The sequence below is a fragment of the Schistocerca gregaria genome, chromosome 5, assembly GCF_023897955.1.
Source record: "Schistocerca gregaria isolate iqSchGreg1 chromosome 5, iqSchGreg1.2, whole genome shotgun sequence".
Taxonomy (NCBI): domain Eukaryota; kingdom Metazoa; phylum Arthropoda; class Insecta; order Orthoptera; family Acrididae; genus Schistocerca; species Schistocerca gregaria.
Genome location: NC_064924.1, coordinates 358289682 through 358310517, shown reverse-complemented (window position 1 = coordinate 358310517; position 20836 = coordinate 358289682). Strand labels below are relative to the sequence as shown.

The 20836-nt window shown below is 41.2% G+C and overlaps 1 protein-coding gene across 1 annotated transcript in view; it reads left to right on the top strand.

The window, feature by feature from the left end:
- LOC126273342 (neural-cadherin-like) overlaps positions 1 to 20836 on the top strand; it is a 597074-nt gene that overhangs the window by 359761 nt on the left and 216477 nt on the right. Inside the window, exon 11 of the mRNA XM_049976888.1 lies at positions 9700 to 9908. Coding sequence (XP_049832845.1) covers positions 9700 to 9908 — 209 coding nt within the window. The remainder of the gene's footprint in view (positions 1 to 9699; positions 9909 to 20836) is intronic.

Here is a 20836-nt window from a genome sequence, read left to right as displayed (position 1 = left end):
AGAGAATATACTTAATTCATTACATAACAAATTAAAACTACTGACATTTTCTGTGAAGTGTTGAAAGGTTTTGACTGTGTGAATCACAATATTCTCATAAGTAAATTAGAATATTATGGAGTCATTGGCAGTACTGCAAAATAGTTCAAGTCATACCTAACTAACAGGAAACGAAGAGTGTCAGTGCAAAATACCTTTGGAGTAATCAATCAGCCTTCATCTGATTGGGAATTAATTACATGTGGTGTTTGTCAAGGTTCTATCTTGGGTCTATTGCTTTTCCTTGTGTTCATTAATCTCCCCTCATCTGTTACATTGCCAGATGCTAAGTTTGTTTTGTTTGCCTATGATACAGACTTTTCAATAAATATCAAGGAAAGAACAGAAGAAGTGGCTGCTAATCAAATGTTCACTGATTTAAATAAATGGCTTAAAGCTAATTCACTGACAATAAAATTTGAAAAGACCTACTATATGCAGTTGAGAACTTGTAAGAGATTTCCTTCCAGCATGCACGTAACGTATGAAAACATGTAGATGAAGAGATCGACAGTGTTAATGTTGTGACGTTTCAACTCCATAATAAATTCATTTGAGAAGGCTGTACTGCAGAATTGCTGATTTGCCTAAACAAGTCTTTATTTTCAGATGTGAATGATATAAGATTCAGGAGATATAAATATAAAAAACTTTGATATGTTACTTTAATTCTATTATGTCATATTGGATCTTATTCTGAGATAATTGTCAAACTGAGAAAAACTTTTTAGAGTGCACAAGCCTGTAATAAGACTCATTAGTGGTGTAGAAACATTTTCAGAGATCTAGATACTCTAACCACTGCTTCTCAGTATTCTTATTCCTTAATGAAATTTGTTGCACATACAGTAACATGTCTCTAGTTCCAACCAGTATCTCAATACATAGTATCAACACTAACAATAAGAACAATCTATATGTTGTTGTTATTGTTGTTGTGGTCTTCAGTCCAGAGACTGGTTTGATGCAGTCCTCCATGCTACTCTATACTGCACAAGCTTCTTCATCTCCAAGTAACTACTGCAACCTACGTCCTTCTGAATCTACTTGGTGTTCTCATCTCTTGGTCTCCCTCTATGATTCTATGATTTTTACCCTCCATGCTTCCCTCCAATACCAAATTGGTGATCCCTTGATGCCTCAGAACATGTGCTACCAACCGGTCCCTTCTACTAGCCAAGTTGTGTCACAAATTCCTTTTTCTCCCCAGTCCTATTCAGTACCTCCTCATTAGTTAAATGATCTACCCATCTAAACTTCAGCATTCTTCTGTAGCACCACATTTTAAAAGCTTCTATTCTCTTCTTGTCTTAACTAGTTATCATACATATTTCACTCCCAAACATGGCTACAAGCCATACACATACTTTCAGAAAAAAATTTCTACACTTAAATCTATACTCGATGTGAACAAATTTCTCCTCTTCAGAAACACTTTCCTTGCTGCCATTGTCAGTCTACATTTTATATCCTGTCTCCTCTGATCAACGTCACTTATTTTGCTCCACAAAGAGCAAAACTCATCTACTACTTTAAGTGTCTCATTTCCTAATCTAATTCCCTCAGCATCACCTGATTTAATTCAACTTCATTTCGTTATCCTTGTTTTGCTTTTGTTGAAGTTCATCTTATATCCTCCTTTCAAGACACTGTCCATTTTGTTCAACTGCTCTTCCAGGTCCTTTGCTGTCTCTGACAGAATTACAATGTCATCAACAAACCCCAAAGTTTTTATTTCTTTTCAATGGATTTTAATTCCTACTCCAAATTTTTCATTTGTTTCATTTATTGTTTGCTCAATATACAGGTTGAATAATACCTAGGGTAGGCTACAACCCTGTCTCATTCCCTTCCCAACCACTGCTTCCCTTTCATGCCCTTCGACTCTTATTACTGCCATCTGGTTTCTGTAAAAATTGTAAATATCGTTCTGCTCCCTTTATTTAACCCCTGCCACCTTAAGAATTTGAAAGAGAGTATTGCAGTCAACATTGTCAAGAGCCTTCTCTAAGTCTACAAATGCTAGAAATGTAGGTTTGCCTTTCCTTAATCTATCTTCTAAGATGAGTATTAGCATCAGTATTGCCTCACATGTTCCAACCTTTCTATAGAATCCAAACTGATCATCCCAGAGGCTGGTTCTACCAGTTTTTCCATTCGTCTACAAAGAATTCATTTTAGTATTTTGCAGCCATGACTTATTAAACTGATAGTTTAGTAATTTTCACATGTGTCAACACCTGCATTCTTTGGGATTGCAATCATTAAATTCTTCTTGAAGTCTGAGGTTGTTTTGTTGTCTCATACACCTTGCTCACCAGATGATACAGTCCCATTTCTACCAGTAGTGCTAATGGAATGTTGTCTTCTCCTGGGGCTTGTTTTGACTCAGATCTTTCAGTGTTCTGTCCAATTCTTCACTAAGTATTACATCTCTCGTTTCATCTTCATCTACGTCCTTTTCCAGTTCCATGTTATCACCCTGAAGTACATTGCCCTTGTATAGACCCTCTACTTACTCCTTCCACCTTCCTGATTTCCCTTCTTTGCTTAGAACTGGTTTTCCATCTGAGCTCTTGATATTGATACAAGTGGTTCTCTTTTCTCCAAACATCTCTTTAATTTTCTTGTAGGTAGTATCCATCTTACCTCTATTGATATATAAATCTACATCCTTACATTTGTCCTCTAGCCATTTCTGCTTAGTCATTTTGCAATTCCTCACAGTCTCATTTTCGAGACATTTGTATCCCTTTTTGCCTACTTCATTTACTGCATTTTTGTATTTCCTCCTTTCATCAGTTATATTCAGTATCTCATCTGTTACCCAAGGATTTCTACCAGCCCTCATCTTTTTACCTAGTTGATCCTCTGCTGCCTTTACTATTTGATCTGTTAAAGCTACCCATTCCTATTCTAATGTGTTTCTTTCCCCTGTTCTTGTCAATCATTCCCTAATGATCTCTCTGCAACTCTTTACAATCTCTGGTTCTTTTTTTTCATCCATATTCCACTTCCTTAAATTCCCTCCTTTTAATAGTTTCTTCATTTTTAATCAACAGTTCATAACCATTAGATTGTGGTCAGAGCCCACATGTGCCTCTAGAAATGTCTTACAATTTAAAACCTGGTTTTTAAATCTCTGTCTTACCATTATATAACCTATCTGAAACCTTCCAGTGTCTCCAGGCCTCTTCCATGTTTACAACCGTTTTTCATGATTTTCAAACCAAGTGTGAACTATGATTAAGTTATGCTCTATGCAAAATTCTTCCAGGTGGCTTCCTCTTCCATTTCTTACTCCTGTTTCATATTCACCTACAGATTTTCCTTCTCTTTCTTTTCCTACTAGTGAAATCCAGCCCCCATCACTGTTAAATTTTCATCTCCCTTTCCTATCCGAATAATTTCTTTTACCTCATCATATATTTATTCAATCTCTTTGTCATCTGTGGAGCTAGTTGGCATGTAAACTTCTACTACTGTGGTAGGTGTGGACTTCGTATCTATCTTGACTAAAATAATGCATTCACTATGCACTTTGTAATAGCTTACCTGTGCTCCTAGCTTTTATCCATTACTTATCCTCTATTTTACCTCTACCTCTATTTTATTTTTTATTTATATCCCAGTATTCACCTGACCAGAAGTCTTGTTCCTCCTGCCACCAAACTTCACTAAATCCCATTATATCTAACTTTAACCTGTCCATTTCCGTTTTTAAATTTTTTAACTACTTACGCGATTAAGGGATCTGACATTCTGCTCTCCAATCTGTAGAACGCCAGTCTTGTTGATCCTGATAACACTGCCGTCCTGGGTAGTCCACGCCTTGAGATCTGAATGGTGGGCTATTTTACCTCCGGAATATTTTACTCAAGAGGATGCCATCATCATTTAACCAAACAGTAAAGCTGCATGCCCTCGAGAAAAATTATGGCTGTAGTTTCCTCTTGCTTTCAGCCACATAAAAACCTAAAATATCATACCTTGGTCCAGTATTCAGGAACACACATTTACAATAAATTGCTAACAACCATTACAAATTTGGCTTCAGATAAAGCACAGTTTAAACAGAGTTTGAAAGACTTTTTGGTAGGCAACTCCTTCTACTCTATAGGTGAATATCTCCACAAGAACTATTAGACCAGCTCAATTTAAACTGTCAGTTAGACCTCAGTTTTGAAAGCACTTGGTCACAACAGTTAAGATTAGGTGTTCTCTATGTTTCATTCTGACAGTGTATTAATTCTGTGAATATTAGCAGCTCCAATTTACTGTAATGTTTTCACATATTTTGATAATCTCCTGACAATAGATCAGGGAAGTGAATATGATACTCAGATGTTCTTTGTTTCTTATGTTATTCTTTCTGACATGTTTCATACCCATGAGAATACCTCATTTTTGTGTCTATGGAACGAAAACTGTATCTCATCTAATATAAGATAATCTAATCACATACTGACTCACTTGAAGCAGTTCCAACAAAGCGTTTTCACTAAATGGTCACATTTGCATTTGTTGAAAGTCTCTCAATTGGAAAGGTGTTAGTATGAGTGAGTAGAGATTCATGATGCAGTCATGTTCCTGGGATGATCCTCAATGATCAGTATCTACATTCCAAGAATCCTTCACATGATTTGATCTTATGTGAAGAACCAAAGCACATACTAATGCCCTGTATTTTGTGGAGTTCCCTTGTGAACAAATGAAACATTTTCTCAATGTAATGAAGCTCTTTACTTAGAAATGTAGAAGTTCAATTAAAACTACTTTGTGTTCTGCCTTACGACAGGTCTTATCATGAGGGAAGCCTCATCAGAGAGCTCCACCTTATGTTCATCTAGGGAAGTAATTCCAGTGGCGGTTTCCCATTGCCTTCCACTGATAATGAAATGATAATGAGGACAACACAACACCCAGTCCCTAAGTGGAGAAAATTTCCGACCCAGTCGGGAATAAAACCCGGGCCCCTTGGCTTGACAGACCACCATGCTGACCACTCAGCTGTCGGTGCAGACAGAAGTTCAATTAGCAGTAAACAGATTTGAGCTCTAACAAATACTCCACCTTCATGGGGCATTGTCAGAGGAGCAGCTACTTTTTGTGTCTCAGGGCACATGGTATCAGTATCAAGAAAAGTTAAAGACAGTAATGGTGTAATTGGTTCTCCAGAATGCAGTAATGGTCAAAAGCTGTTAACTGAAACTATGAAACATGTCCTAGTGATATTTTATGAAAATGACAATATTTTAAGATGTTGTGCAGTAAGAAAAGACTATGTTTCTATCATGGTAGATAAGAAGGTTCTATGCTGAAGAGAATTACTTTAGTTAATCTGAAAGATCTGTACACAAAATAGTCCACAAAATACAGGGTGTTAATATGTTCTTTGTTTCTTTGTGGGAGATCACATCCTACGAAGTTTCCTTGGAAAATAAGAACACAGTCGCAACTTGCATTTCTAGTCACTGCTACTAACATCTTTCTAATGAAAGAACTTCCAACAAAAGCAAAAGATACCACTTTTGCTATGGGGGCTGATGAGAATGCTTTATTGGAACAGCTGAAATTGATTTTAAATGGCTTTCAAATACAATGAAAACTGATACACGGGACATATTCCATAAGTATTACATATATTTAAAGATTCTGAGATTAACTGCATGTCTCCTGGTGAATCACAATTCCTTACCTGACCTAGTAGGATAGATGCTGTTTGGGTCCCATTCTAGAGTGTTACATCTAAGGTGGATGTGCCATCATTACAGAGTCACAGTGCATGGTTGTATAAACTTGACAGTGAGTGTTATGAAAAGAATGTATCAACTTTAAGTGAATTTATTTCATTTCTGGATCAAGATGGCAAGGAAAACAATGCCATGTGCAAGATGGAAGAGGTTTGAAAATAAAATTTCCTTCATTTTATTTTAGTATCTTTATGAAATTGCTCTTATGTCACTTGATATCAGTATATATGTAAAATGTTATTAATGTCTCTCATCATTGCTTGCACATTTTATTTTATTTCAGGAAGTTGTCTTTTCAATGTACAGTATTAGAATGAGGATATCTCTCCATATTTTTGCACCAAAGCTGTCTTTTAACTCTTTAAACTGAAAAATACATTTAACAGTGAATTTCCACATATACATTGCAGCTTTCGCCTGTTAACAGTTTTGACTTGCAGATCAAACATAAATACGTTAGGAACAATTTTTTAAGGAATGCACATGGTTTTTATTTACCAAGTCCCTGTAGGATCAAATGTTGGTGATATGTGTGGGTGGTACTTTCATTTTATTCATTACCAATGAATAAATGAATAAAATGAGTTAAGATGTTATTCTTTGCGTGTATGATTGCTACCAGATGTATAAACATTTGTGCAAAAAATGAAGTTGAGTTTCAGCTGTCCACGCCCCCCCCCCCCCCCCCCCCCCAATGGAGTCATATTTAAGTGTTAGCAAGAAATATTAAGTGTGATTCCAGATGCTATCCATTATCGTTACCAGGACTAAAGAATTGCCCAAGATGAGATCTGTACTGTTTCCCTGTATGAAGTTATGCCTTTTTTTAAAAATCATGAATTTAAAGCACAGTACAGAAAAAGTGGGTTTTTCAAAACGTTTTTCGTAAAACATTTGAATGATTTATCGTACTTTTTATACGTTATATCATCTTAGTGGCCTGGCACAAAAGTACTGAGGTCTGTAGGTCAACTCATTACTACATACTAGATCTCTGAAAGTAACAAAATTGATGCTTGACTGCTGACCAGTTACATACTCTTGAGCCTTTGAACCTGTATTTATCAAAAATGGTTAGAATTATGACAGTACTATTTGCCAGTTTTACTATTAAGACATGAGGTTGTACATGTACCAAATGTGACTAAATTCTGAAATGATCACATTAGCATTGTCTGCAAGATTGCATGGAATGACCCAAAAGGAATAAAACTGGTATAGCATGAACTGTTGCTGGCAGTGTAAGATAGCATGATGCTACCCTCACCACTTTGATGTTGCTTATTTTCATCACCTCATTCGATTGCCGTTGATGCAACAACTCTGAAAAACATCTGCTATGTAATCCTGGGAAGAACACTGTTGACAGATGTCATCATAATGTGAGCCACTGCCTCCCATGTATAGAAGAGCAGTGGCACATTCTGCAGTTTGCATACGTTTAGTCAAAGCCAGGAGGATAACTGTTATGACTCTATATTTCATTCCTGTCCAGTCAGAAGGGGGCAATTCCACTGCCATATGGAAGGCAAGACATGTTTCCATTGTCAAGATCACAAGGGCTAGGTAGTGCCAAATTTGATTATTTAGATAATTCCAATATTTCAAAGTCTGTGGAAATGGTACCTTGACCTGATTGAGAATTCGCAAATACACTAGCAGTATACAAAACTTCAACTAAAGAAGGAGGCTACAGCCGTATTTTCTGAGCATGCACTTCATAGCCTAGTGCTAATCATTCTGTGATAAATAACTGTCTGATGTTGCCTTACAGTGTTGAAAGAACTTTAAAATGAGCAGGCACCACGTTCATTTTTGTAGTAAAATGTTTCCCTAAAAGTGAGTGATTAGTGAGGGGGAGCAGCACTGACGGATCAGCTAAAGGGACAGTTTTGCACAAGATAATGTAGTAGTAGGTTTGTACATAACCGAATGGCCCCACTGTTATGTAGGGCAATTAATATCACCTGCCTGAAAATGAGGTGCCGAAAACTTTTGTTACAGAACTTTTGAACTTCACTGGAAAGCTGGGATTGCCAGATCTCTAAGCATCTGTAGAAGTTCTTGCTGTTGCCAAATTGTTGTTTCAAGAATTCTCAAGTATTGTGGTCCATCAGGGTTGACACAGTCAGCAAAATGGCTTGACAAATCCTATTCTAGCAAGGAGTGGGTTGCAGTTCCCTAAAATACTTGTTGCCGCTGCTATAAGTCTACATCTTCAGTGACACAGATTTTATTAAATAATTCACACAATGTAATAGTTTCCGTCTCTTCTGGAAGTATGCAAAACAAAAGACTTTTGAAGGTGGATATCTCTTGTTTGGTACAGTATTTTCGAAGTTTGTGGAATGACTCTCATATTAATCAGGAGAACACTGTACATAGGGTCAACTGGGAAGCAGTCGAGCAAGAACCACACTCTCAGTGCTACCATATATCATTGGTTCGTTTACTGGAAGCACAGTGGTCAGTTGAGCTGTGTGCAAAATCAGTACTACAGCAGACAGATAGGCAATACTGTGGGCTAGCCAAAAGTTGATGGAAGGTAACAACAAAGTCCAAATCACGTTTCAGGAGAAAACCATTTTGTGCAGGGATATCATCAATAGGTACACTAGAGAGCTTGCTGTTAACATCAACTGATTGACAAGTGTGGCTGCGGCAGTTAACAGGAGCCCTGAAACCTGTCACAAGTGTTTTGTCACAGGATTTGGCACCAGCAGATGTATCCTTCTGCACTGCACATGGTGACATCAGTGAATGTATGCATAATTATGTTGAGTGATCCATCGATATGTCCAGTGGAATTACACTCTGAATAAGAGTGATGAAATTTAAGGTTTATGTGTTTTTTGAAAACCTGTTAGTAGAATCTCTTATGACTGCTCAGTGTATTTGATGAGTATGCTACACATTATACATGATCAGATCTGGAGCTAGAACAGCTTACCAAAATAAGCTTGAATAATGATTTTCTTCTGTTAGGATGAGGAAAAATTCATTTTGATTAAATCAGCATTCTGCTCTTTGTATTTCATTTTGTAGTGGCTTTTGAGAGGTTATTGTAAATTACATCCTCTCTCTTCTTTTACTTTATCAAGGTCTTAAAAATATTTTGAGACTCTCCTACAATTAAGTTAACTGATTGACAGCATACATCATGTTGATCGTGAAGCTTTGGTAAAGTGTAGTTGGGTGAACCTGTCTTCTAGAGGCTTGAAATTTGGGTTTGTCACCATGCTGCCCTCTCCATTCTATTGAGATAGAGTTATTAACTTGAAAAGAAGATGTCAATTATTTTCTAATGTTTATTTACAGAAGCCATTATACTGTTCACATCTAGGGAGTTCTTTTACATCTCGACTCTTGTAGAGTGAATTGCACATAACCTAACAAAAGCTAAAGGAATCTTTCTTGAGGTACATAGCCACAAACTGATGGTTATCCTGTATGACAATGAGAAGTGTTTGCTCTTTGGTTTGAAGGAAATAATTTTTATTGACAGCCTGCTCATTTAATTAAATGACTAAATCACTTTGGCAGTAACCCTCCCCCCCCCCCCCCCCCAAAAAAAAAAACCCTCTGTTGGTAACAAGACAACAATGAAAAGTTGATGCTCTCTTGTGACATGGGCGTATTGTCTTCCCTTTGCTCAGGCCATCAAACTAATCGCTAATGCCATTTTTTAAGAGCAGGAGAAATTCAACTATTCCATCTAGCAGTTTACTGGCAGAGATCCTTAATTGTTAGCCACTAAAAATCTGGTTTTGATTTTCTAAAATTTTATTTTATTATTATTATTATTTTTTGTAACATACATTTAGTTCAGTGTCAATACCTCAACTGCTTGAAAATAACTGTAAATACACTGTTACTAAAATAGTATTTTACTTTGCATTGTCTCCAGCTGCCACACAGGGTGATGGTATGGCTGTTCTGTCTTCACTTCGGTCATTTGACAGAGAACTGCAGAAGCAGTACATCATACCAATTATTATAAAGGATTCAGGGAATCCTCCAATGTCTGGCACTAGCACACTAACAATAACTATAGGAGACATTAATGATAACATGATGCTGCCTGGGAGTAAAGATATATATGTCTACAACTTCATGGTAAGCTCTCAGATTCTTTTTAGTACAGTAGTTTTTGAAATCAATTTCTGGCTTTCTATTATTAAACTTCTAATTCTTTTCTCATTATTATTCTCACCATATAGCTGAGGTGCTGAGTTGCAGATAGACACAACAAAAAGGTTTTCACACTTAAAGTTTTCGGGCGATAGTCTTTGTCAGCAATAGACACACAAACACAAACACAAGCAAATGTGAACGTGTGTGTGTGTGTCTTTATGTGTGTCTACTGTTGACAAAGGCCATGGCCGAAAGCTTTAAGAGTGAAAATCTTTTTGTAGTGGCTATCTGCGACTCAGCACCTATGCTATGTGGTGAGTAGCAACTTTTCTTCTCACAATATTGTTACATTCTGTCCTGGATTTTCCATAGGTAATTCTTTCCTCACATACACCATTCCCAGTCACACGTATTCGTGGTGATGTGACTTCATCCTTAGACACTTGCTTGTGTATGAGAAGAATTATATGTTTTATTATAGCAACTCCAGTTGCATAGAGCATATTTGTTGAATAGTCAAATAATTGCAAGTGGTAGAAAGAACCTATAAGTTAAATTAACAGCAGACAAATTGTTGTGTAAAAAGTAGCCTCTCACCATTTCTGTGTCACTGACTTTTAAGAAACAACAACTGATGTCAGGCAAGCCATCTTGAGCTGTCAAACAAAGAAATGAAAGTAACAGTGGCTGGTGTGTGTTCGCATGTGTGTGTGTGTGTGTGTGTGTGTGTGTGTGTGTGTGTGTGTGTGTGTGTGTGTGTCACTAGAATGTGGGACACATGTCACAATGTTGGGAGGCACAGAGACAGATAGCACAGACAGCCAGATACAACTTCCTTAATCTTGTGTCTATTCATGTTATCTTAGCTGCCAGTCCTAATTTACATATTCAAGAGATCCTTCCCTGAATTCTACAACCATTTCAATATCTCCAGTCATCTCTCTCATCTGCTCCCCTTCTTCCCACTCACTTTTCACCCTTTTCATGCCCCCCCCCCCCCCCCCCTGCACCATTATGTGACCGTCTTTTCCAGTACCCAGTGCCGTTTCTCCCCTTCTTTACCTTTTTCCTTGCACTCTCTAACACACTCCCCCCCCCCCCCCCCCCCCACTATTTTTCTGCACCTGTCTCACTCACTGTTTTTCTTTTGCTTTGTCTTCTTTCTCGTGCTATCTCTTTTACTTTCTCCCTTCTTCTCTCGTTAGCACTTTTCTCTCCCCTGGACCGCCTTCTACCACACCTTTCCATTCCATCCCCTCTGGCCCTCTTTACCAGGCTACTCTCTTCTCCCTGATCCAATCTTTCTTCCCCCACCCATTCTTTCCTGCCTACTTCCCTCATCCACTTTTGGTCACTTACTGTTTATTTATCCCTCTCCATCCCACTCTTTCTTTCACTCTTTCGCTCTGACTCTTATCACATTAATCATCACCCTCTCTCTCATTACCAGATTACTCTCTGTTCCGTGACCTGACCTTTCTTCCCCTACCCACTGTCCCCAGCCCTCTTTCCCCACACTTTCTTGCTTACTTCAGCCCCCCCCCCCCATGCCCCCCCTCCAATTCTCTTATCCTCACACTCACTATCTCACTCTCATCCTCCAGTGTCTCTCTAGACTCTCTCTGCCAAACACTCATTCTCCATACTTTATCTGCCTTCCCACTCTGCCCCCCCCCTTCCCACTCACTCCCTCACCTCAATTTCTCCCCACTTCTCTATTTCCTCCATTCACTTTCCTCCACTCCCTGATGTCCCTTCTTTCCCCTCTTTTCGACTCCCCTCTCTCTCCTTACCCCTTCCCCTCCCCTTTTCCGTTCCCAACTGCCCTCCTCTTCCCCCTCCCCTACTCTCCCCACCCATCTTCTCACTCTCTTCCCCTACTTTCCCTTCCCCCACTCTCCAGCTCTCTTCATACCTCACCCTCTCCTTTCTCCCTACCATTTTTCCTCTTTCCCTCTGCCCCCTCTTTCATTTTCCTCACCTTCACCCCTTATTTGTCTTCCTCTTCCATTTTGCCAACTCCTTTTCCTCTCTCCCCCCCCCCCCCTCTCTCTCTCTCTCTCTCTCTCTCTCTCTCTCTCTCTCTCTCTCTCTCTCTCTCTCTCTCTCTCTCTCTCTCTCTTCCTCTCTCTCTCCCCTATCCATCACACCCCTAACCCTCACCTCCTACTCTCTCTACATCCCCTCTCACCCCACCCCTGTCCCTTTCCCTAATTTTTAACCCATTCTCTACTTCCCGTCTCCCTCCTCCACTTCTCTCACCCCCTCTCTCTTCTACCCATCTCTCTTCTCCCCTATCGTTTCACATTCCTCTATTTTTTCTTTCCTCAACCTCCTCAACTCTCCTCTCCCTCTCCCTCCTCCCCTTCCCTCTCCTCTCCCTCCTTCCACCCACTCCTCTTCCCTCTCTCCTCTCTCCCTCTCCATCCTCCCCCACTCTCTCCTTGTCTATTACCCATCCATCGTCTTCTCTTACTTTCTGTCCCTTTCCCTCATTTTTAACCCATTCTCTACTTCCCGTCTCCCTCCTCCACTTCTCTCACCCCCTCTCTCTTCTGCCCATCTCTCTTCTCCCCTATCATTTCACATTCATCTATCTTTTCTTTCCTCACCCTCCTCAAGTCTCCTCTCCCTCTCCCTCCTCCCCTTCCCTCTCCTCTCCCTCCTTCCACCCACTCCTCTTCCCTCTCTCCTCTCTCCCTCTCCCTCCTCCCCCACTCTCTCCTTGTCTATTACCCATCCATCGTCTTCTCTTACTTTCTGTCCAATCTTTGTAACTGTTATCTCTTTTCCTCTTTCTCTTGCCTTTCCTGTTTCACTATCCACATTTCCAAATTTATCCTGTAACAATGTGTTTGAGTTTCCTATTTTACCCAGCACTGTCATTGAAGTTTTTTCTCTGCCTCATTGAGCTTAGTTGAACCTTGAATGTGTCATATGTAATCTTATCCTCCCACACATTACCATTAAAGTTCTCATTCTTTGTGCAAATTTTGAAAACTTCGAGGGAAGTAAGATTACAAAAGTAGAACTTATTTAGTTATCTCGATTATCTCATTGTTGTTGCTGGCTCAAAATCTTGTTGTGACTAGGAGTACATTCTTGCTACTGAAAATTTTGATTTGACGTTGTAGGTTCTTGAATTTCCACATTAAGAAAATGAATAATTAAATTGTTGTTGACAAACTTGTAAAAACGTCTACTTCCATCTGAGGCATGCCCACAACTACTCTTATTTTGCCATACTCACAGTATTCCAAAGTGTTTACAAAGCAAAAGAGTTAACAAACTTTTTCAGCAGGAGAAAAATCTTTACCAAATTATATCATTATTTCATAAATAAACAAATTTGATAATTAACATTAGATTGTACAATTAATAATATGAATTTTAAGTATGCCAGAAATTTTGTAATTTCAAATATTCTTAAGAGGAGAGTAATTTAACTGTTTGTACATATTGATTGTAACACATTAATTTCTCTTTTATACATTTTAGCCTGAAATATAGTACATTGTATACAGATTTATATGAATTCTTTTAGTGAAACAGCTGAGTTAATTTTAACCTATGGAAGAATCGATAGTATGCATGGTATCAGTTACCTCTATATAAGAAAAAGGTAATGTTAGAGGAGGATGATTCTGCTGCAGCACACTGCACTTCATTGCTGTGTTTATTTTAGAGGCCAACTCTGTACATGTGAGCTCTTCAAGGTTTTGTGTTTAAGTACAGGTTCATCTACATATGCTGTTGTTTGAAATATTTATCACAGAGTACAAATTTTAAAGCAGTACATTGAATACATCATTCCATTTGACTGCTTTCCACACTGTATCATACATAAGTGGCCATCAGAGCACCAATGTGCCAGTGATATTATCTCACTTGCTAATGTAACAGCCTTAATGTAGCACTGTCACTCCCCAGCAGAACATATTTTTAAATACGTATATCCAAATCCTTGAAAACATCTAACTGCAGATTTTAATATTAAACTGCAATGAAAACAGTATGGGAAGGACTGCTATTCACTACATAGAGGGGCCGTTGAGTCACAGATAGGAATATTGAATAACAGTGCTAGAAGTACATTAGTTTTTGAACAAAGTCCTTCATCAGAAGTGGAAAACTCACATGACGACTCATACACACATGACCTCTATCTCTAAGCACTAAAGCCTGACTGCAGCTGCATCTTATGTGAGCAGCAACCCAGCTGGGTTGGGTAGTGGAGCTACAAAGGAGGCATGGGGTGGGTAGGGAGAGGGATAACAGAGTAGGCTTGGTGACAGATGCTACTGCTACATGTGTGAGCATGCAGGGATGAGCTGGGGACAGGATAGGCCTGCTGGAAACAGCATCAGGAAGTAATGCTGGGGAGAAGGGAGAGGAGAGAAGTAAAGAAGAGAAAAGCATTGTGTAGATGTGTTGGCAGGATAGAAGACATGTAGCACTAGAGTGGGAGCAGAGAAGTGGACAGGTAGCTGGAAGATATGATCTCATGAAGGTTGAGGCCAGGAAGGATTACCGAAATGAAGAACATGTCATACGGAGAGTTCCCATCAGTGTAATTCAGAATAGCTGACGCTGATGAGAAGAATCCAGATGGTGCAGACTGTGAAGAAATCATAAATGTGAAGCACATCATATTGGGTGACATGGTCTGCAATAAGATTTTCCTAATGTTCCTTCGTCACAGTTTGGCATTAGGCATTCAGCAAACAACTTGTTAGTTGCAATGCCCATGTAGAATGCAACACAGTGGTTGCATGTAGCAAAACGGTAGCAGCAAATTTAGTAGATCATGTGACTGCTTACACAGATAGCTGAACCTTTCACGGGTCAGAAGAAGCCAGTGAGAGGACTGTAGTAATTTGTAGTAGGAGGATGTAGGGCACAGGTCTTGTATCGAGGTCTGTAGCAGAATATGAGTCAGGAGGCAAAGGGTTTGGAGACTGGGTGGAGAGGGACAGACAAGAATATTGCATAGGTTGTGTGGGTGCAGAATACCACTGTGGGAGGGGTGGAAGGATACTGGGGGCAATAAACTGTCATGAAGTATTGGTAATAATCAAGACATTTCAGTCTGTCTCCCCAGTTCTCATTTCTGTGCCAGCCACTGTCTTTCAATATTTACTTATTTCCTCTTCTTTCTCTGCCTCTATTTCCCTCTCCCTTTATCTGTGTGCATTTTTCCCTTCATTTTCTGTTTATTAAATTGGTTTCTTCCATTTAAAACTCTTCTGTTGCTATTAGGTTTTTTAAGCCATTGAAGCACTGTTCGGCTAACGGTATAGACAACCATTCCTCCAATCAGCTCTTTCAACAATTGAATACATATTGGTAACAAATAAAACAATAGGAACTTACAGATATACTCTGCTTGGAAAAAATGGGCTTTTCAGGTCTCTATCTGTAGTTGTGGTTCACAATTTTTGGTACATTTTGCTAGGTACGCTGATATTTTCCACCCTCTTTCACATGGGTGGTGAATAGTTGTGTAACATGGCAAATCTTAGATTTTTTGCCGTGATGGTAATTATATAGTGAGTTTTGCTAGTTTTGTTGTAATCTTCACTGCAAAGACTACAACTCTACATACTAGTCTGCCCTGTACAAGCCTCCTCATGTGTGTGTGTGAGTGTGTGTGTTAGTGTGTGTGTGTATGTGTGTGTGTAACTACTTCAACCTACTGTAACCAAGCTTTGATCTCTATTTACAATGTTTTTCCCCTGCAGGTCTTGGGGTTAGAATAGGCCCGAGGTATCACTGCCTGTCGTAAGAGGCAACTAAAAGGAGTCTCACACTTTTTGGCCCTATAAGTTCAGGTACCATTTTATGGTTTGACCTGCGACTTTCCAAATTTTACAGAATTGTGGGCCTTATGGGGAAGGATGCCTTACATGGTGCATGAGTTATCCATAGTGCCCTTAGATTCGATCTCCTGAACCTCTTGTCACGGCTTTGCATCTCCACGTGCAATTCAACTATTTGTGTGAGGACATTTGGCTGGGTATGTCATCTTCTTCCATTGTCTCCTGTCTTCTTTCGCCCTCATCTCAATATTGGATTTCTCAGTGCCCAGTATCAAGCATGGTAGCCAGTCCGTTATGGTGGGGCCATCATGTACCCATTTGGTAGTAGCTTCCTGACAAAACAGGGATCGCACTGCTGATGCCTGAGTTGTTAACTCCCCACGTATGCCAAGGAGTAGGTGCCTGTCTTCCTGGGGCACCAGGACTCCCAGCAATGGACATCATGCCAGGTGGCCTTTGCTGTGGCTGGGTGGCGACCGTGCGGAGAGCCCATGATCGGAGTGGGTGGCATCAGGGCAGATGACCCACAATGAAGCGGACTAAGTCATCTCTTGCTGGTGACCATACAGTGCCAGAATTCTCTAAGAAGGGCAAGATGGAGTACAATGCTGACAGATATGACCCTAAATCGTTTCCCTCCCTTGCTTCACCATGGGAGGAATGTAGGTCTACAGAAAGAAGAGAGTCATATTCGCCTCGGTATTTAGTCTGTAGCAGAATGGGTGAGGACTCCTTTCTACCTATGAAGCCTCAATTTTTTATTGAACATCTTGAGGATAAGTTTGAGGAAGTGACAGTGCTGTCCAAGATGAGTAGCTGTGCAGTCTTGATTCAGTCAGCATCCCCAGCCCAATTCCAGGCTTAACTTGCTTGTGACCACCTGGGTGAGATTCCTGTTTCCGTCACTCCCCGTAAACACCTCAACCTGGTCCAGGAGATTAATTTCCATTGCAACCTCTTCTTGCAGTCTGATGATGAGCTCCGCGCCAATCTAGAATGGCAAGGTCTTCATTTCATTCGGCGTGTTTACAGGGGACCCAAAGACAACAGAGTTGCTACTGGTGCCTTCACCTTGGCCTTTGAGGCTGATTCGTCGACTCAAAAGGTCAAGGTGATGGTTTACTGCTATGACATTGAACCATACATCCCTCCCCCTATGTGGTGTTTTAAGTGCTGGAAATTCAGGCACATGTCTTCCCACTGCACTTCCAATGCCACACATCGAGACTCAGATATACGCTGCATCCAGATACTCCCTGTGCACCACCTCCCACTTGTATCAACTTGCCAGACTGCACCATTCTCCAAAAGGAGTGGAAAATCATAGAGTACAAGACCCTGGACCAGTAGACTTACCAACAGGCTAAACGTAAATTTGAACAATTACACCATGTTCGGTAGATGTCCATATACACTGCAGCTACATTACCATCACTGTGACAAGTACCAGTTGTAACACACTCTGTGCCATGAACAGTGGGCCCTCTGGGCCTCTCGAATACATCTGCCCCTTTGGTGATAAGGGTAAAATCTCCTTCCGTTGCTCCCAAAGTACCTACTTCAGGAGCAAGTCCCCTTCCCCCCTCCCCCAAAAGCTGCTGGACGAAGAGCTTCAAGGTCTTTCTCCATGCCTGAAGCTACTTCAGAGAAGTCCTCCCAGCAAGCCCATAAAGAGAAGTGACAGAGCAAGCAAACAAAGAAGTCTACTAAGAAAAAGGACCATCCAGTGGCACCAACATCACCATTCCCTACCAATTTTGCACCTGCAGATGAGGTAGAGATCTGTGTTTCCTGAGGACCTGGCTCTCACTGATGCCTTATCCACAATAGGAATGGATACAAATACTCAGTCGGTGGCAGCAGGTGACCATGAGGCATAACCTGCCTCCTTGCATGCTTCACGCCTTCCCAGGCTCACTGTAATGTCATCATCCTCCTGTGGAATTGATGCAGTTTTTTCCACCACCTGGCTGAGCTATGGCAACTGTTCTTTCTGCATTGCTCTCCAGGAAACCAGCTCTCCTGCAATGCTTACCTCTGCCCTTTGTGGCTATAGGGGATATTACAAGAACCATAGTGACTATAATAGAGTGTCAGGTGGAGTTTGTGTCTATGTCCTGAACTCAGTATGCAGTGAAACTGTGCCCCTTCAAACCCTTCTTGAAACTGTGGCTGTCAGGATAAGGATGACACAGGAAATAACTGTCTGCAACATATATCTTCCTCCAGATGGTGCAGTACCCCTGAATGCAGTGACGGCACTGATTCATGAACTCCCTAAACCTTTCGTACTTTTGGGAGATTTTAACTCCCTTGTAGGGTAGCACTGCACTTACTGGCTGATGTAGAGGTGTTGAAACTTTCCTGTCTCAACTCGACCTCTGTCTCTTAAATACGGGGTCCCCCACACATTTCAGTGTGGCTCATGGCACTTACTCGGCCATTGATTTATCTCTGTGCAGCCCAGGACTTCTCCCATATGTCCACTGGAGAACCCACTGTGACTTGTGTGGTAGTCACCACTTTCCCATCTTCCTGTCACTCCCCCAGTGCCATTCCCCCAGACGTCTACCAAGATGGGCTTTAAATAAGGCAAACTAGGAATCTTTCACCTCTGCTGTCACCATTGAATCTCCCCCACATGGTACCATCAATGTGGTAGTGCAGGTCACTAGAATAATTGTCTCTGCGGCAGAAAATATGATCCCTTGTTCTTTAGGGTACCCTCAGTGAAAGCCATTACCTTGGTGATCGCTGGAAATTACTGAGGCTCTTAAAGAGTGTTGGCGAGCTCTACAGAGACGTAAGGAGCACCCTTCCCTAGAGCACCTAATAGCTTTTAAGCGGCTTTGTGCCCATGTTCACCAGCTTATAAAAAGACAGAAACAGGCCTGTTGGGAGTGGTACATCTCGACCATTGGGTGCCATACGTCACCTTCCCTAAGTCTGGACAAAGATCAAATGAATTTGTGGGTACCAGATCCCCACAGGTGTTACTGGCATTAACATCAATGGTGTCTTATCTACTGACGCAAACACAATTACCGAGCACTTTGCTGAGCATTATACTCAAGCCTCCAAGTCAGAGAATCGTCCCACAGCTTTTCGCACCCTCAAATGGCAGATGGAAAGGAAAGCCCTCTCATTCACTGAACATCGCAGTGAACCTTATAATGCTCCATTTATAGAGTGGGTGCTCCTCCACATCCTTGCACATTGCCCTGACATGGCTCCTGGGCCAACGGATCCACAGTCAGATAATCAAACATCTCTTGTCCGACTACAAGTGACATCTCCTCGTCATCTTCAACCGGATCTGTTGTCCTGGTGTCTTTCCATCGCAATGGCGGGAGGGCACACATCATTCCAGTGTTGAAACCTGGTACAAACCTGCTTGATATGGATAGCTATTGGCCCATCAGCCTCACCAACGATCTTTGTAAGCTATTAGAATGTGCGTAAGTCAGCAGTTGTGTTGGGTCCTGGAGTCACATGGCCTACTGACTCCATGCCAGAGCGGTATCCGCAGGGGATGCCCTACCATTGATAATCTAGTTTCCTTCAAGTCTGCCATCTGCACAGCCTTTTCTAAACACCAACACCTGGTTGTCATCTTTTTTTATTTACAAAAAGCTTAGAACATGACCTAGTGACATCATATCCTTGCACACATTATATGAGTGTGGTCTCCAGGGCCTGCTCCCAATTTTTATCCAGTATTTTCTATCGCTCCGTACTTTCCTTGTCATAGTTGGCTCCTCCCACAGTTCCCCCCATATCCAGGAGAGTGGGGTCTTGCAGGGCTCTGTATTGAGTATATCTCCATTTTTAGTAGCCATTAACGGTCTAGCAGCAGCAGCTGTAAGGCTGTTGGTCTCACCCTCTCTGTATGCAGACAACTTCTGCATTTCATACTGCTCCTCCAGTACTGGTGTTGCAAGCAGCACCAACAGGGAGCCATCCACAAGGCACAGTCATGGGCTGTAGCCCACGGCTTCCAGTTTCCAGCCACGAAGCCGTGTGTCATGCACTTCTGTTGGCGTTGAACTGTTCATTCGGAACCAGAACTTTACCTTAATGATGATCCACTCACTGTAGTGGAGACATATTGATTCTTAGGACTGGTTTTTGATGTCCAATTTTCGTGGCTTCCTCATCTTTGTCAGCTGAAGCTAAAGTGCTGGCAGCACCTCAGTGCCCTCCGCTGCCTGAGCAACACCAACGGAGTGCAGATCGCTCTACACTGCTGCAGCTCTTCAGAGCCCTTTTCCAATCCCACCTTGATTATGGGAGTCAAGTGGTTCGGTGATGCCCTCAGCATTGCGTTTACTTGACACAGTGCACTACTGTGGCATCCAACTGGCAACAGGTTCTTTTAGAAGGAGACCAGAGACCAGTGTCCTGGTGGAGGCCAAAGTCCTTCCGTTGGAGGTTAGGCATACACAAATGCTTGCCAGTTACATTGCGCACATTCATAGCTCTCCTGAGCATCCGAATTACTGTCTTCTTTTCCCATCCACAGCAGTTAATCTCACACATCGGAGGCCCAGATCAGGGCTTAAGATTGCAGTTTGCTTCCGATATCTTCTGTCTGTAGTGGAGTCATTGCCTTTACCACCTGTATTTGAGGTCCATTCACATACACCTCCATGGTGACCAACTAGGCCGAATCTTCGCCTGGACCTTTCACATGGTCCTAAGGACTCAGTTGAACCCACAGCTCTCTGCAATCGTTTCCTGTTGATTCTTGACATTTACTGGGACAATGAAGTGATTTACACAGATGGCTCAATGGCTGAGGGTCACATTGACTTCATGTATGTTCGTAGAGGACATATTGAACAGCACTCCTTGCTAGATGGCTGCAGTATTTTCACTGCAGAGCTGGCGACCATTTCTTGTGCTCTTGAGCACATTTGCTTATACCCTGGCGAGTCGTTTCTTTTCTGTACTGATTCCTTGAGCAGCCTACAAGCTATTGACCAGTGCTACCCCTGCCATCCTTTGGTAGCGACCATCCATGGTAGTGACCATCCATGGTAGCGACTTCCTGGGGTGGACATTTTAATGTGTTGGAGAATGGATGGCTCA